The sequence below is a fragment of the Panthera pardus genome, unplaced genomic scaffold (assembly GCF_024362965.1).
Source record: "Panthera pardus isolate Hobbes unplaced genomic scaffold, ASM2436296v1 HiC_scaffold_25, whole genome shotgun sequence".
NCBI lineage: Eukaryota > Metazoa > Chordata > Mammalia > Carnivora > Felidae > Panthera > Panthera pardus.
In genome coordinates, this window is record NW_026526821.1 from 58,417,275 (window position 1) to 58,436,083 (window position 18,809).

The window sequence follows — 18,809 nt, forward strand, 5'->3', positions numbered from 1 at the left end:
ATTCAAACCATAATACCAAAAAGAGGTGAGGAGTACCCAGAGATGAGCAAGAGTAGAAAGTTGTCACCATCGTGTGACATATTCTCCACTGGCCCCTCCAGATCCCCTCTCCAGCCTTCTTCACTTTGCTCTGTGCCCAGGAGGCTGACTTCTGTAGGCTGCATCCCCTATGCCCCAAACGACAATGTCATACATGCTGATCCATTTACCAGACACGACTCTCTACTTGACCGGGTGGCAAACACGTATTCACTTCCCAAGCCCCAGTCAAGCAACAGCTGTTCTGTGGGGCTTTCTCAGTCCCCTCCCTGAGGAACCCAACCTTAATTCTGCGCATCCCCACTGTCTCCACCCTGACTCCCACTACCCTTTGTACCTATTTGCTTACCTGTGAGTTCATCAGGGCAGGGCCCATCCCCCATTCTTCTCTGCAATTCCAGGGTCTGGCAGCATGTCTGAGAGGGAGAGGTTCCAGTGAATATTTCTGGAAGGAGTATTTTCTTGCCATCCCTGGCCCCTGCTCCACTGCCTCCAAATCTCCCTGATTACAGCGCTCTTCCTCAGTTTTACTCAGAGGATCTTTGTCAGTGGCCTCCCAGTTCTCAACCACAGAGGTCCCTCCTCTCTGGGCGGTCAATTCTGGTTGTTCTTCCCACAGGGCTCTTCTCTTCATGTGGCTTCTAACCTGCCCGGTTAGGTCCAGGCTTCTGAGCTGACCCCTTCTGATCCTCTGCAGATTTCTTGGTTTCCAGTGAGAAATATCACTCAGTTCCCACATGTTCTGTAGGGGATTTACTTCTACTTTTCAGTTCTGTCCTAATTAACAGTCACATTTTGTCAGGGACTCCTTTGTCAAAACCTGAGGGTCATTTTGATGGGAGTTTTCCTTTACTTCTCTTTTGGGTGTTGGATTTAACTGCCTCTCTGAGGACATTGCTAGAAGGACCATGAGCCTGTGCAAGGCCAGCCAGCATGTGTCTAGTTCTACAACAGCTTTGAGGAAATACTCATTTTAAAAGCCCTACCTCCACATTCTCTATAGCTTTTCTTTAGTATCACGTACTCCGTGTTTCCCAGCCTTTCAATTCTCTTAGAACAAATGTGACTGGGTTGATTGCCGTGTAGGGGACTCACAGGGGAGCCCTAATATCGCTGTCTTCTATACTCACGAGGACGTCCAGATTGAGTTTGATCTGATGCCTTGACTCAGGGTCGTACAATATCGCTGCTGCCTCTTCAGCAGCTCTGTCGGATCCCTTGTGAGAGCATGGAAAACGTGGGCCAAACAATTTTTTAAAATCGGAAAGTAATTGCTTTTAATTTTTAATGCTATTTTTTGTTATCCGTAAAAGTGTTCCTTGTTGTGTTAAATGCTATATTATTCCAAACACACCTGGGTTTTCTGGCGTGCACTCTGCTCCCCAAAAGACAAATAAATGCCCTCGGTTGGGCAACCTGCAGCTGTGAGAACAAGATGTCTTTTTCCCTCGCTCCTCCCCCTCTCAGAGTGAGGGGCGGGGAGTCAAGTCCTGCGGTCCCGAGCTGCCTCCCAGGAGGGGCGGAGGAAGAAGAGTCTAGGCGCTCCTTGCAAGCGCAACGGAGAGAGGAGGGGGGGAACCTGGCAGCCGGGATGGGACTTCCTCCCTCTACTCCGGAACTGTGCGCTGGAGCGGCCGGGACTCGGAAACCCAGGCGGCGCCGCGGGAGCGGGCGGGGGTGGCGGTGGGGGCCCGGGGGCGGGCCCGGGGCGGGGCCGGGGGCGGAGCCGGGCCGGGGGCGGGGCCTGCGCGGCTGCGCGGGCTGCGAGCCTGGAGCTGCGCCGGCCGCGCTCCCGGGACTCTGAGAGCGCAGGACGCCGGCTGGCTGCGGTCCTCGCCGCTGCCGCCTCCTCCCGAGCGGGCTCGGCCCGGCGCGGCAGGCGGCCGGGGCGATGTAAGCCGGGGCCCGCGGGCGCGGTCGGACCGCTGCGATGTGGCTCAAGCCCGAGGAGGTGCTGCTGAAGAACGCCCTGAAGCTCTGGGTGACTCAGAAGAGCAGCTGCTACTTCATCCTGCAGCGGCGCCGCGGGCACGGCGAGGGGGGTGGCCGCCTCACGGGTAAGGGGCGCGCCGGGGCGGGCGGGCGCGGCGGGCCGGGCCCCGGACCTCGCTCCCTGCCGGGCCCGCGGCCCCCAGCCCGGGGTGCATCGCAGGTGGCGATTTCGTGGGAGACGCCGGGCCGGGACGGCCCTGCCTCGGGCTTGTTTTCCTTTCTTCTGTATTTCTCTTGCAAGCCCCCGTCGAGGTTGTGGCAAAAGGGACTTGCGGGCTCGTGCGTTCTTGCGGGAGAGGCAGGTGCCTTCGCCTCTTGGCCCAGTGACCGCCTGGAGGCCAGATTCGGCTCAGGAATCGAAAGAGAAGCGCCGGCTGGAGGTCGAGCCGAGGGAGCGAGGGCCGCCCCGGGAGGAGCGCAGGCCGCTGTGCGGGGCCAGGTGACAGCGGGGTGCGGCCCCGACTCGGCCATCTGGATGCGCCCCGACGTTCCAGGTGGTGTCTCGGCTGGGGACACACGGACGGCCCACCGCCACCGACCCTGGCAATCCCCGGCTGTCGGGCGTGTGGGCAGGGCGGGCTGGGGACCGTTTGCGCGCCCGGAGGAGAAGCCGAGGCAGTGCGAATCCCAAGCTTACGATCTTAGTAGCAAAATTGAGCGGGTCAGTTACCCCCTCCCCCACTTGTTTCTTCCAAGCAATGATAGGAGGAAAAACTCAGGCTTGTAAAATTTATGAAAAAACAAAGCAATTTTTCTAAAAGTTACTATCCAAGGCTCCATGAAGATCAAGCATTTGGAAACATTGAGGCCAGCTTGCATAGTTGGGCCACCTGTTTAAATGGGTCAATGGAAGAACAGTTTATTAGACTTTTTCATTTGTGTCTAGGGGATCTATATGAAATTTCCGAATTTTGGAATCTGAAATAAAGGAGACCTTAGATCTTTTTCCCATCACATCCCTCCTTATACTGAGAATCAGACCACGGCTGGAGAGAGAGGTCAAGGGACTGAGCTTGGGTCCCTGGCCTCACTGTTGGTGACTCCACTGTCTGCTTATTCTGGGGGAAGCCCTCCTGGAGTAAAGTTTAATGGGGGAATGTGATCAACAGGCCCTGAAACAGAACCAAGTGTAAAGGGAATTACCCTTCCTGTACTTTAAACCCGGAAGGTGAGAAAGCTGGCAGTTGGATTCCTTAAGAGGATGGACTTCACTGAGCCTCAAGGAGTGGGTATGACTTGGTGGGCATTCTGGACGAAAGAGTAGTGGGGTAGTTGAAGAATCTGGATGAAAGCGGTAGTGGGGTTACCTATGGTGGTGGTGAGTAGTGAGGACAGGTTGGGCAGCAGGTGGGCCTGCTCTGGGAGCAGTTTTAAGCTCTGAGGGAGGGAGTTAGTATAGGAGGCAGGAGTAAATGGTCTCCTTTAGTAGAGGGTAAGGACAGGGTTTGAAGGTTTGTGAAATGGGAAACATGGAACATCTGCCCAGAAAGTGTTTTCATCACTTAGTTCATGCTGACTGTGTGGGGTACTGTTGAGGCTGCTTTGGGAAAGACTTCGGGTTATTCGCCATCTAGCAAGGGAGACAGGTCCAGAGAAGCTGGACAAAGCCTCAGCTATGATGCTGATGGAGATTCAGGAGGTTCCGGAGAGCCTGGCTTTGTTGTCCAGAGTCTGTATCTGTGATGAACTCAAAATGATGCAGTCCGCCTCCTTTTTGCATTCCAAAATCAAGCAGATCTTTTTTATTATTTTATTTATTTATTTTTTAATTTTAGAGTGCCAGCTGGGGAGAGGAGCAGAAAGAATCTCAAGCAGGCTCCAAACTCAACAAGTAGCCCAGTGCTGGGTTTGATCCCATGACCCTGGGATCATGACCTATGCCAAAATCAAGAGTCAGATGCTCAACCGACTGAGGCACCCAGGTGCACCAAGCAGGTCTCTTATACCTGTGGCTTTGGCCTTCCTTGGTGTATACTTCGGTTTGGGCTTACAGTGAATATGCACAATATTCTTAAAGGCAATAAGGATCAACCAAAAAAAAAAAATACCCCATGAAAAGACAGATGACACTTTATTTCTCAGGGACTCTGAACCTCCTGTTGATTGTGAAAGCCTGACATTTCCTAGGCTGCTTTACCTTCAGACATTTAGCTGGGTAGCAACTTACGTAGCTGTGCTGATTGAGCAACCCAGAGTTACCACATCCACCAATGGGCTGGTCCTAACCCAACCACTTATGAATGTTATAAAATCAAGACTGTGTGACACAGAGGGCAGCTTAATGTTGGTGGTGGTTTTCAGAATATGTAGAATTCTGATTTGGCAGATTTTGAGCAATTTATTTTGAGTTTATGAAGATAATGAGGGCTAGCATGATGGGTATTCTGACTGGTTGTAGGCTTTTCTTTGGAGAGAAGCAAGTAGAGGTGGTTAAGAGGGGTTGGAAATAAAATGTAAGGGAGTGGTAACGAAGTCCTTTTTTTTTTATTCCGATGCTGAATTTGTCATTCATAGGAGCTTAAACATATGAGGTCTCCATTGGCATTTAGTCTGACATGTTTAAAAATTACCTACCCTCAGAAATATAAGGTTTCGTTTCATTGAGGAAAATAATCGCTCTTCCGACTAATACACACATTCCCTATATATATCTTCAGTTTTATTTTCTCCATAGCCCTTTCTCACTTTCTAATATACAATATCGTTGATCATTTTGTTCATTGTTTCTTCCTACTGATTGTCTGTTCTATGAGGGCAGGTATTTTACCTATGATGGTGCCTAGCACATAGTATATGCTCATTAGACATTTGTAGGGTGACTACATGGAAGAACATATGCATGAATGATGGATTCTACTTTTCGTTATAAGTTGGGTGAGAGTGGAGGCCCAGCTTTTCTGACTGAGGCTGAGCTGATCACATGGGACGGGAACATTCTCCTCTCTCCTCGGCTTCCTGTTTACCTGGCAGTCTGACCATTGTGGAAAGCTGGAGGGAATCAGTGGGAAACATAGACCTCCTCCTTCTGTCTTTTTTTTTTTTTTTTTTTTTTTTTTTTTTTTAAGTAGCTCCCTTTGAGAGGGAAGGATCATGGCACCAGCTTCTCAGGCGGCCTCTGTTACCACCCCTTGGGACCTGTTTGGAGAAGGAAATCCTGGGCTTGGGGACAGTAGTGGGAGGCAGCCACCTTATCCTCCAGTTAGAACATGGTGTGGCTGAATACAGCATTATAAAATGTTTCCAAAGCTCCTGGGACAGAAGTGATTTTGCTCTGGAAGGGAGGAAGTCAAGGTATAAAAGTATTCACTTGAATACAATCTCCAACCTGTGGGAATATTTTTTTATTATTAATTTTTTTTTATTTCAGTGTAGTTGACACACAATGTTAAATTAGTTTCAGGTGTATAGGAATGTTTGTTATGAAAGTTCAGCTCTGGGAGAACTGAGTGGGAGAAGTTAGCATTTGGGAGGTGCAGACAGAAGAACACATCATTGTTGCCCTCTCCTCCAGTGCTCCCTGAAGCACTTAAAATGAGCAGCACAAATGTAGCTTTAAAGACCTAATGTCACCACCTGGATATGCCCCTCTAAAGGATTTTATTTTTCAGAGTTCTATTATGTGCGTTTCTGTATAACCTTGTAGTTCTTTTCCCAAAGAGCCTGGCAGTTAAAAAGTTGTAATTTGAAGAAAATATTGATGGCTTCTACTTTTCAGGATGTTTGCCTTCAGCCCCTGTTGCTGTCATTGCATTTATAATAGTTAGGGGCTAACAATTTCCTAAGTAGCTAGGGTCACAGGGGGAAGTATGGTGTAGTGGAAAATAGCGACTTTGAGTCAAGATAAGTCTGTTACAAATCTGGACAGAGAGGCCTTGTGCTAGTTTATTTGGTTTATTTGAGTCTTAGTTGTAACAGCCTCAAGATAGGGACAATAAGGAAGCTTACTTTAGAGGGTTAGAAACTTTTCCACTGTGGCTGTACCATTTTACATTCCTACCAGCAATACACAAGGGTTCCAATTCAAACAAGGCTTAGGATTAGAACTATATGAAGGGCTTATCTGGGCTTGCCACCTAGTCTGTTTGGAAAAAAAGAGAAGGAACACTTAAAAAATTGACTAACAAGAGGGCTTCTTAGAATAAAAGTGTTGTAAAGAAGTTTGCATTAAAGTGAAGGATATAAAAAATATTTATTACTGCAGTATTTAATAAGTATAATTGGAAAGTTAAATATAAATTGTTTTTAGAGAGCATGCATGAGCAAGCAGGGAAGAGGCAGAGAGAGAGAACCTTTATTTTAATGTGTATTTATTTATTTTGAGACAGAATGCATGCGCGAGCAAGCAGGGGGAGGGGCAGAGAGGAGAGAGAATCCCAAGCAGTCTCTGCACAGATAGCCCACATGGGGCTCAGTCTCATTAACCACAAGATCATGACCTGAGTTGAAATCCAGAGTTGGACGCTTAACCGACTGAGCCACCCAGGTGTTCTGAGAGAGATAATCTTAAGCAGGCTCCAGGCTCATCATGGAGCCCAGTGTGGGGCTTGGTCTCATGACCCTGGGATCATGACCTGAACTGAAACCAAGAGGTGGACGTTCAACCAGAATGTGACTGAGCCACCCAGGTGCCCCAGAAAGTTAAATATTAATTTTTATTTTTGTTTTAGTTGTATTTTTTTTTGAGAGAGAGAGAGAGAGAATGTAGGCAGGGGAGAGGGGCAGAGGGGGAGAGAGAGACAATCTTAAGCAGGCTCCATACTCAGTGCAGACCCGATCCAGTGACCCAGGGATCATGACCTGAGCTGAAATCATGAGTCAGATGCTCAATGAGCCACCCAGGTATCCCAGAAAGTTAAATATTTGTTTATATCTTAAACTATTTTTAAAATTTTATTTTCTTTGAGAGAGAGCGTGAGAGCAAGTGGGGAAAGGGCAGGGAAAGAGAAACTCCTAAGCAGGCTATATGCTGTCAGTGCAGAGCCTGAAGCAGGGCTTAATCCCACAAACCGTGAGATCATGAACTGAGCTGAGGTCAGGAGTCAGACGCTCAACCTACTGAGCCACCCAGGTGCCCCAGAAAGTTAAATATTTAAATAGCAGTTTGTGCTAGCAGGATTTGTTTTACAGAGCTTCTTTGAAATCCTTTGTTAAATCCTAGTAAATAAAGGGAACTTCACTTCGGTGTTGCAGGCGTTGAGTGACTGTGCTCAAAGTGAATTGTCTACTCTCTTTGGGACAGTGTGCCAAAGACTGGGGGATACGAAACTGACACCAGGGATTTGTGTGTGGTCACTAGCCTTGCTCAGAATGACTCTGTTGAAAAATTGGAAATTGGTGAAGCCCAGCTTGAGTGTTGGCTTTCTTGGCTATAGTCTTGCTCAGGTAGCTGAATTTGTGGGTGGATTTTTGCCCCTTTTTTTTTTTTGGACTTTTTTTTAGTTTATTTATTTATTTATTTATTTATGGGAGAGAGAGAGAGAGAGAGAGAGAGAGAGAGAGAGAGAGAGAGAGAGAGAGAACACGAACAGGGGAGGGGCAGAGAGAGAGGGATAGAGAGAATCCCAAGCAGGCTCTGTAGTCAGTGCAGAGCCATGTGTAGGGCTTGAACTCATGAACCATGAGATCATGACCTGAGCCGAAATCAAGAGTCGGACGCTTAACCAGCTGAGCCACCCAGGTGCCCCTTGACTTTATTTTAAGTAGGCTCCACTTGAGCGTGGGGCTAGAACCCACGACCCTGAGATTAAGAGTTGCATGCTGTACTGATTGTGCCAGCCAGGAGCCCTTGAATTTGTTGGTGGATTTAGTCTTTACTACCAACAAAATTCTTCAGTTCAGTTGGGCAGCCTTTGCATTGTGTAGACTTCCCAGATATTGGCTCCAGAGTCTTACATGCTTTGGTCTTATTTTCCAAAAGCACATTAAGGAAGGAACACAAATAAAGGAAGTACTTTGATTTTAAGAGCATAAACTGGAAGATATCTTACAATACAGATATACGGGTAAAATAACTGATACGTTTTTAAGGGCTGATAAGCCATTAAAACATTGGGGTTTCCAACAGTTGCATTTAATTAAGGCATAATAAGGGCACTGTAATTAGGTAATCAAACAAGGCAAAGACTGTGTCCCTCGAGGAATAATATGAGGTACAAATGTGTGGGTGGTGCAGTAGCGGAGGCTAGCCATTTCAGCCTAATTGGAACTCCTTAGGAAGAGCTGAAAATGATTGAGAGGCTTGTAGCTTTTAAAGAATTCATTTATTAGCTGTGAAGGGATAGGATTTTATGGTCTTGACTCTATATTCTGGCAGCATTGGATAGAGAAGGAATTTATTTTAAATGAAAGTAGTAAATCTGATCAAATTTCCAAGACAGATTTTCCCCCTAACTTAAAAAACTTTAATCATCTGTATTGAAAAGCAGCCCTGAGCATATTTTAACAGCTGTTTGGGTGTTGCAAGAGCTATTATTCCGCACCACCTCTCAGGCTCTTTCTCCTTCACCTTCTCCTGGTAAGGACAACTTGTCAGGCACTTCCCAAGACCTTCACCTGCTGTCCCCTCGGCCTGGGGGTGCCCTCACCTCCCCCTCTGCCTGGCTAATTCTTCTCTCCCTTTGACACCCTTCAGATCTCAGCCTGAGCTCTGCTACCTGGCGATGGGGCACTGGACCCCTCCCTCCTCTGATCCTCTTACACCTTAGAGCACTCACCGCTGTTTCCCATGATGTGGCCCTTTGTGGCTTTATCACTTTCTAGGGAACCAGACCATGATCTCCAGGATGGAGATCCCAGGTCTGTGTCCCTCACCACCATGCCTCCAGCACTGGAACAGTTTCTGTTGCTTGCAACACTCAGTAAATATTTAGTGAGTACATGGATGTCCAAGTAGAATTGATGAGTGTGAGCCTCTGAGGCTGAGAAATGTTTTGTATCATCCTGGAAATGGGAATTATGCGAAAGGCAGGAATAAATAATACAGAGTGTTGTCATTGCTATTTCTCACGCCTGCCCTGCGTGCCTGTAAGGACTAGCGGTAGTTTGTCAGCTGCGCCAGCCCAGCTGTTAGAACTGCCCGTTGGTAACCTTTATGTAAATGATCCTGTACAGACCTAGGAATGATTTCCCCAGTATATCACCAGCCAACTGACACAGCTCTGTGAAGTTGAGTCATTAATATTCTTGAACATTTGGTGGGTCTGTTGTTCCACCAGATTTTATTTTTCTGCTTCCTCCTTTTTACTTTCAAAAAAGGAAGGAAAAATCAGCAGCAAAATAAACAGCCACAAATAAGTTCTCCTTAAGAAAGGGCACTGTATTTTGTGGTTGGTTTTATTCTGAATAAGTAGTTACTGATGGAGATTGGACATTTAAAAATAATAAATAGGATGGTAGTTTGCCTAAAGTTTTAAAATACGAAATCTGTGTGCATAGGAGTACATAATGTAAATATAAAGTGTAAGTAATACAATACCTATCACCTGTTACTAAAAAAATAGAGTATTTCCAATGTTTAAGAGATCTCTTGTGTGTTTTCCTGATTATATTCCCTTCCCTGATCAATACATTGTTGAGTTTTGTGTGCTGTTTAAACTTTATACAAAAGGAATAATAATTTACTTTGTTTTTTTCTGAAGCTTGTTTTCCACATCCCAGTTATATTTATATTTATAGTTTTACATATATATGTGTATATATATAGTTAATGTTTCCCTAACATTGAACCATTTTGATGCATATAGCCGCATTCATTCATTTTCATTGATGGGAATGACTCATTTATTCGTTCTTTTGTCAGCTCATATTTGGGTTTCTAGTTGTTTTTGTTATTACAAATAATACTGCTATGAACATTCTTGTATAACGTTCATATGTGTGAAAGCTTCTCTGGAGAATATACCTGTGAGTGATCTTGTTGGGTATATCAGCCATAATGGGTTAGGTTATGCTGTGGTAACAAACATCCCAAACATCTCTGTGGATCCACATTAGTTTATTTCTCCCTCATGTTATATATCCAATGTGGCTTCCCAAGGTTCTCTTGTAGGCATCCAAAGATGGGCTGATGGAGGCTCCATTCCTAATGCTTCCATGGTTACATGGTAAGGGGGGAAAGGAGTTTGGTGACTCTCATGTTGGGTTTTAGAACTTGTAGTTGGAAGTGACACCTATCCCTTCCATTCACTTTATTTAATGTTTATTTTTTTTTCAGTCATCTGTACACCCAACATAGGGCTTAAACCCACAACCCCGAGATCAAGATTTGCACACTCTTCCCACTGAGCCAGCCAGGTTCCCCTGTATATTTTTTAAATAATCTCTACTCCCAGTGTGGGGCTTAAACTCACGACCCTGAGATCAAGAGTCACATCCTCGACTGACTTAGCCAACCTGGAGCTCCTATTCAGTTTATATTGGCAAAAGCAAGTCACATGGCTCAGTAACCTGAAACACATGAGGAAGTATGATTTTCTTAATTTAGGAGCTGTGTGTGTGTGTGTGTGTGTGTGTGTGTGTGTACATGCACATGTGTCTGTGTGTTCTGTATTTTTTAAGTATTAAAAATTTATCACTTTATGACTGGACTTTTTTAATTTTGGGTCTTTTGAAGAACTAACATTCTTAATTTTCATGCAGTCGGGTACAATCTTTTCCCCCAAGAGTTTGTGCTTTTTGTTACTTGTTTAAAAACAAGTCCTTATAAGGGAATCTCCAGGATGATGGTGAAGGGAAATCGTAAAATGACAGCTCAGAGACCCCTCAGTCCAGATGAGAGCATGGCAAAAGGCTGCAAGACAGCTCCTAGGGGAAGAGAGATTGGTAGAGCACCTCCCATCCATGCACATGTTGAAGGAAGGTCTGTGCACTAGGAGAGGAATTGTGGGTAAATTATTGATAAAGCTAAATCAGCCAAGAATTCTTGGCAGTTGTTAACTGCAGGGAAAATAAAAAGTTGTGTAGGTTAGCCAAGTTTCATAGTTTTACTACAAAGCTCAGCTCTCTATAAATTCAAGAACTAGTGATAGGGGTGCCTGGGTGGCTCAGTAGGTTGGGCATCCAATTTTGACTCAGGTCGTGATCTCACACTCATGGGTTTGAGCCCCGTGTCGGGCTCTGTGCTGACAGCTCAGAGCCTGGAGTCTTGCTTCGGATTCTGTGTCTCCCTCTCTCTCTCTGCGCCCCCACCGCACTTGTAGTCTGTTTCTCTCTCCTCTCTCTCTCAAAATAAATAAACAATAAAAAAAAAAGAACTAGTGATACAATCAGAGATATGAAGGTAAATGCAAAAAGAATCCATTAAGGATCGAAGCAATTTCCTTCAGGGGCTGGGAAGTGGGAGTAGGGAAGGTCATGAGGGAGCTGTTGTGTTTCTCACTGAGCCTGGTAGAATTATTTGTTTTTTTACATGCACATGTAAATTGGATAAAATGTAGACTGAATCTAAAATTTGGGAGAGCTTGGCAGTTTTTCTGGTTACCAGCACCGTATGTGTAATGGGGATAAGGAGAGGCATTGAAGCAATGTTTCATTCTTGCCTCGTGGACCATGATTACTCTTGGATTACCCATGCTTCAGATATTTGTCCTCTCGGTAAACTATATTTAGCCTTCAAAATGTCTACCATGTGTGGGGTGTGTCAATTTCACTGAGGCTTAGGAACTATTTTCAGAAATGCATCTAATCTAGTCAGGTACTTTAATTTGAAATCAAAAGATAGCCTAGATTTTTTTTCCCCCCCTCTGGAGAAGAAATTGGTTTAGAGTTACAAGTTTATGATTTTTATCTCTTACCTAACCTCAGAGATGTGGTTCTGTGACTGACCCATTCCTTCTGGGGTTCAGTTTCTTAACCTGAAAAACAATTATTGTTGGTGGTATTTTAAGAGTTTTATAATAACAGTGGAAGATTTCATACTTCAAATTGTTATGTTTTCTAGATACGTTGTCAAAATCCCTTTTTTTTTAAATTTATTTTTATTTTTTTGAGAGAGAGAGCAAGCACATGCATGCATGAGTGGGAGAGAGGCAGAGAGGAAGGGAGGGAGGGAGGGAGAGAGAGAGAGAGAGAGAGAAAGAAAGAAAGAAAGAAAGAAAGAAAGAAAGAAAGAAAGAAGGAGAATCTTAAACAGGCTCCATGCTCAGCTCAGAGCCCAATGTGGGGCTCGATCTCACAAGTGTGAAATCATGACCTGAGCTAAAATCAAGAGTTGGACGTTTAACTAACTGAGCCACCCAGGCACCCCTGTTTAATTATTTGTATTTAAAGAAGAAAAAGCCAAAAGAACATTTCTTTCAACAGTGTCAGGCCCTGTGTTCTCATGCAGCTTATCATCTAAAGGGATGGAAAAAGCTAGTGGTAGTGATGGAGTGATTATTAAACCATGAAAGAATTATAAATGGTGGTAAGTTCAGGGAGGCGAGGGTGATGAGAAGGAATAATGGGGAAGCTAATTTGGCTGGGAGTGTCAGGAAGGATTTCTCTGAGGATCTGTTGTGTCAGCTAAGACCTGTAGGGTGCTTAGAATGGTGTTAGCTGGGTAAAACAGGGAGGAAAGGACCTTCTGAGCAAAGGAAAGCACATGTGTGAGAGCTCTGTGGCCTCTGAGAAGCTGTTCTGGACAAGTTCAGTTTGATGTGCTTGTGAGTTGTCTAGAAAGGCTTGTAGAGGAGGAAAACACAGAGGGGACAGAGGAGTGGTCAGGAGAACAGGAGGAAATGAGTAGAGTGTATTTCCCAGAGGCCAAGAGAAAAGTGTATTCAAGAAAGAGGGAGGGGAGAGGGATGGACTCTGCAGTATGGTATGGAAAAGGCTCGAGGGACATTGGCTGCCTCAGGGAGAGTAGTTTGGGAGTGGATGGGTGGAGAGGAAGTAGACATGCACGTGAGCAGCTTTATCAAGGTGGGATTTGGTTGGTTTTTGGTTGTTATTATAAATTTATTATTTGTTGGGGCTCCAGGGTCACCCAGTCAGTTAAGTGTCTGACTCTTGGTTTCTGCTGAGGTCCTGAATCTCATGAGGTCCATGAATCTCATGATTCATGAGTTCAAGACCCGCATTGGGCTCTGCGTTGACAGTGCGGAGCCTGCTTGGGATTTTCTCTCTCTGAAAATAAAGAAACTTAAAAAAAAAGAGGGAAAACCACAAATTTATTCTTTGTCAGGAAATGGAAGGTCTGTTGAATGCTGCATCTGTGGCTGCTGGGCCTTGAAGTGGTCATGGCTAGGTTTTGAATAGGTCAGTAAAGGAGGTAAGGCATCCAGGTGAGCAGGACCTCAGGAGACAATTCCCAAGGAATTTTGATTTGGGAATAAGGTTAAATACTGAGTACTGGGGAAAAAAATTACCTCAAAGAATCTGTAACTGGTCACCAGAAGGATGAACTATTTTAAATGGATCCCAGGGATGCTGGGTCAGAATGGGTGGTAATTGTTTCACCAGGCAAAAGAAATTATTCGAGGAAACCATAGCAACTTAAAAATTCATTGTTAATTGCTTGGCATTGGATGCCACATTGAGTTTCCTGTGTGTATGTGTTACCATTTATTTACTATGTAAATAAAAAACTTTTGTTATCAGTAATGTTATTGGGATTCAAACAATAGGATTTATTTCTAGAAGGAAAATACAGATTAAATATCATTTTAGTAAATTACAAAGATTGACCAGAAAGTTTGGCTATCCTGAATTATTATTACTGTCCATTCAACAGAGTTTTAAATAAATTTGTGCACCAATGTTTGTGATATAGGGATGTTTTCATAAGGAAATGTGTTAGCCTTCTAAAGTGGGATTGGCCTATGATGAAAGATTTGGAAGGCACTTCTGGAATTTTTCACTTGAGATGCAGTATTTGCATGACAGACACAGTTTTACAAGGGAGAAACAGCATATTTCAACCTCAGGTAGAGATTTGGATATTACACTTACCCTGGGAGCATAGTGAGCAAATTTGGATTTTGAGTTTCTGTTATATTGCTGTTATAATGAAAAGTAAATGTAAAATGTAAGCAAGGCGTTAAGATTGCTTTAGGAATGTATAGCTCATGATCTTCCATATATTAAGGATTCAGTCACAGCAAGGATTTGGGTGGAGAAATTAGGTTTTAATAAAACTAGTGTCCCACTGTGTGTGTGTGTGTGTGTGTGTGTGTGTGCACGCGCGCGCACCTGTGTGTTTTTGTTTTAACCTTTAGTTTCCTGTATGTTCTTGAGGTAGAGTTTGGACACTCATTTAGGGCTCAAAGTGGATACTGTTTAATCTCAGTATAACGGAGCTGCCTCTTAATGTGGGTATTAGGTTCCAAAATCAACATGAAGGACAAAAATTGCTTGAAAAATTACCCTTAAAATCAGCAGGGCCCCCTTCTTGGTAATCTGCTCATGTTACAAGGAGTTCCTGGAAAGTCGGGGCCTCTGTGGAGCCCAGAGCCTCCAGCTCCCCAGGGAGCTCACACCAGGGCCTGTGCTCCTTGATGGATGGGCAGTCCCCGTGAGCGGTTGTTTTTCCCTCTGCGTTTTGGCCAGGGCATATTGTTGAATTTGATAAATATGAGATGTGTGTCTGCTGTACCGCCACTTGCTAGTTGAAGTAATGTACTTGAGTCAGCTTCATGGCCAGGTGAGGCTAAGAGTGATCACATTACACTTTGGCGTCTTAATTTGGGAATTGCTATTAGGTGAGGTCGATGGTAGCTGGAGCTGCATTTCTGATGTCTACTGCTTAGGTGCTTGCAATGCAAAGGTCTGCACGAAGTGGATGTTGTTTTATCTTGCAGCCTTTTGCTTATCTTCATTTATCCAAATAAAACATTTAGGTGTGAATAAATGGGGTTGGAGAGCCTCTTGTGGAACTGGAAATTCTCTTTGATAGGATGTGTATCCCACTGTAAAAGTTGCTTTTCTTGTGTGATTTTTTTAACTTCCTGTACTACCTGGAAAGCTAGATTTGAGTACTCTATATTTCATAGCCAAAAGTTAAGTTAGAACCATGTAATAGTACACTTAGTTATTTTCTCTGAATTAAAATTTGCAGAAACCTTAACTATAGGCAAAGCCAGAAATGTGTTGATGGTGCCTGAAATCTTGGTAAGGTTCAAGACCAGAGTTTCCATAGGCAAGCATGCATTTATACCAGAAGGATTATTAGAAAGTCTGTGTGTGCATGGGAGGGAGGGTTGGGGGGGGAGAGAGTAAAGCAGGGAGAGGGAGGGAAGGAGAATCTCAGAGAGAGAGAATTGAATGGCAGATTTACTGACACCAAAAGAGATCATAATTGCAGAAGCTTTGAGAACACATGCTCTAATATGCTATAGTTATAATATTGCTGTATACATTTCTGAAAAGTTTTATTTAGAATCAGAATTGTATAAATTGGACGATTTTCCCATCACAACTTCAGAGAGGTACATTTTAAGTACAGAGCAAATGATTAAAACTGTGTGTAAAATCTGTAAATTTGAATACATATTTCAGATGTTAGCATGTTTTTATTACAAACTGAAAATAGGGGTGCTTGGGTTCAGTTGGTTAAGTGTGGACTCTTGATTTCCGCTCAGGTCACAATCTCACGGTTTGTGGGTTTGAGCCCTGCATTGGGCTCTCTGCTGACAGTGCGGAGCCTGCTTGGGATTCTCTCTGCCCCTCCGCTGCTCGTGCTCAATCTCTCCCTCTCTCCCTCTCACAAGAAAGAAAGAAAAGAAAGAAAGAGAATAACTTGATCAAAACTGTCAAAAACAAAAAAAGGGGGATAGGGACCTTTGTCTTCATCAGTTGTAAAGACAAGGAAAGGCTGAGGATTAAAGGCAACTAGAGACATGACTAAATGCAATGCCCAACCCTAGAATGGGTCCTGAACTGGAAGGAGAAACATGCTGCAAAGGGTGTCCCTTGTTGGGTCAGTGACCAAACTGGAATACCAGTGGTAGATAAAAGTACCATGTGTGTTACATTTAGTGAGGTTGATAACGATGCTATTGTTGTGTAAGAAAATACCCCTATCCATGGAAATAGGTCTCCTTTCGAAATGATTCAGAAAAAAAAATGTGTGTATGTAATTACGTCCTATCACATCATATCAAGAGAAAAAGAGCAGATAACACAGCAAATGAGGTATGCTGTAACAGTAGGCAAATCTGATTCTTGGCAAAAGGTATATGACTGTTCTTTGTCCTATTTTAATTCCTGAAGCTTTTCTTTAAACTTGAAGTTATTTCCAAATAAAAAGATAAATAAAAAAAGATAATTTTAAGTGTGAACCCGGAAGCACTTGTCCATTTTGATAGAGGTATTTTTAGCCTGTAATAAGAAAATGTAAGATACACCTGTAATTTAACAACAAAAACCCATTAGGAAATTTCTGCAGGAAAAATAACTTAATTGTGAGTCTGAACTAAGCACCTTCTGCTTTTGTCATGGAAACAACCATTTTGGTAACATGCTTTCTAGAGTTGAGGTTTCTTGGGGGTCCCAGTTACTATGTGCAGCAGGGTGGGTGGCATATATAGATATTCCCCACCTGCCCCAAACTGTAAATGACTATGACATAAGACTTTTTAATATCATGTATATATGTTACAGTGTTAGGCCTTAGTTGTGGCCAATAAATAGCTGAATTTTAAAAGAATAAAAATCATGGAAAAGATATTCATTCAGTAGGTACTTACTGTGTGCCTAGCTCTTCTCCAGGCAGTGAACAAAACAAAGTCCTGCCCTCAGGGAACTTACTCTACTATAATTAATCTAGAGTGATTTTATTCTTGTAATTGCTAACTCTGGTAATTAACCTAGGACTGGAATTCTCAGTGTGTGCCACAAATCCCCTTAACTATGTTAACCTCATTTTAAACTTCCTTCATTAAAACATTTTGTGGTTTTTTTTGCCGCCACACTATAAGAGGTTGGCTTTTGTTGTCCTTGCTTTTAAAAACTGAAATATTTAGTCAAATAAGTTAGGCCTTTGAGCCCTATCTTTTAGGTTCTTGCCAGCCTTAGGGATATTATCTCTTGAAGTCTTTCTGACCCCTCGTCCTCATCTGAGACAGAGGCTCGTGGAATACCTGTAAGCACAGCTTGGCTCTGGGCCCGTCTGTGCTCTGCTTTGGCCCTGGGTTATGGACACCCTCCAAGGACTCAGCCCTCCTGTGCTCTGGAAGTGTTGGCACAGTGGGCTCCTGCGGCATTTCCCAGCACCCCTGCTCCCTTTCCCTTTTGTAGAAGCACTCTGCAGCCTTCTGTAGGTTACCGAAATGAAGTGGACTCCTTTTCCTATTTAAAAATAGCCTCAGCAGCTGTGGGTTCGAGTCTCCCAGTCATGAGGTTGACCTCCATGCCACTGGGACTCTTAGTTGTTTGGCCTCTGGGGGTCACAGCAGGGTGACTGATGGGGCTCAGATTTTGGAGACCACCAGCCATATTCCTTTGTATACAGATGAGGAGCCGGACTGATCTGAGGCAGCGATGCTCTTGCTCTGTTTTCACTTGACTGCACTTAGCCCTTTCCAGAAAGGTGAAGGGACTGCTGAGACAGGAGTCCCCATGCCTGCATTCTCCAGACCTGCTCCTTCTCATCTTGTGCTGGGCTGGCATCTGTTGAGACCCTGTTATATTTTGTTTATTAAAATGGCTTAGGTAACAAAGTTTTTAAAAATTGTAGTAAAATATACAGAACAGAAAACTTACCATTTTAACCATTTTTAAGTGTACAGTTCAGTGATATGTACATTCACATTGTCATGTAGCCATCACCACATCCATCTCCAGAACTTTTTCATCTTCCCAAACTGAAACTCTGTGCCCATTAAGCGTGACCTCCCCATTCCTCCCTCCCTGCAATTCCTGGCAACCCGCATTCTACTTTCTATTCTAGGAGTTTGACTACCCTCATGTAAGTGGTTTCATACAGTATTTGTCTTTGTGTCTGGCTTATTTCACTTAACATAATGTTCTCAGGGTTCATCTATGTTGTAGCTTGTATCAGAATTTTCTTCTTTTTTAAGGCTGAGTAAGATTCCATTGCATGGATATATCACATTTTGCTTTATCAGTCATCTATTGATACACATTGAATTGCTTCTACCTTTTGGCTATTGTGAATAATGCAGCTATGAATGTAGATGTGCAAATATCTATTCGAGTCTCTGATTTCTGTTCTTTTGGATATATTCTCAGAAGTGAGATAGTGGGATCACACAGTAATTCTGTATTTAACTGTTAAGGAAACTCTTGATTTTTACATGTAGTTCTCAGTTTCTTCTGGCTTCTGTAGACTTGAATGAATGGCTAGGACTGTACTTGGTTCGCTGGGACTGTAGCCCCTGGTCCTGGGTTCCCAGCTTCCCAAGTACCCTCAGTCTATCTCTTAAAACCCTTGTTTCTCTTCCCATTAGGGCTGAGTGGACAATTGAAGGGAAGAACTGAAGTTTGTTTAGAGGTGCGTTGCAATTCATTAAAAACAAACAAACAAACAAACAAACCAGAATTTGAATTTGAGTTAGGCATTTTCAAGTTTATAATTAAATTATTTGTTTTGGATTTGATATGTATTTGTTTTTCAAAGCTAAGATATGGAGTAGAATGCTTAAGGTGAATTTGGTTTCGGTGGATTTTTCTACCAAGATCTCAATCATATCCATACCTAATTTCTTTAAGCATTGTTGGGGCAAAGGATAGGACTATTAGGAGTTAGAAAAGGAGAGAAATCTTGTTCTTCCTACTTGTATGACCTTTGGCCTTAGTTTCCTCTTCCGTAAAATGGAGCTAATACTACTAATATAAATTGT

The 18,809-nt window shown here is 43.7% G+C and overlaps 1 protein-coding gene across 5 annotated transcripts in view; it reads left to right on the plus strand.

The window, feature by feature from the left end:
* The first annotated feature begins 1,807 nt into the window (after positions 1-1,807).
* The window catches only part of TBC1D8 (TBC1 domain family member 8), a 111,925-nt gene continuing 94,923 nt past the window's right edge, over positions 1,808-18,809 (plus strand). For all 5 annotated transcript variants that reach the window (XM_019450839.2, XM_019450886.2, XM_019450960.2 and 2 more), the window contains exon 1: positions 1,808-2,096. In XM_019450839.2, the coding sequence (XP_019306384.2) occupies positions 1,970-2,096 (127 nt within the window). In that variant the 5' untranslated portion in view covers positions 1,808-1,969. The remainder of the gene's footprint in view (positions 2,097-18,809) is intronic.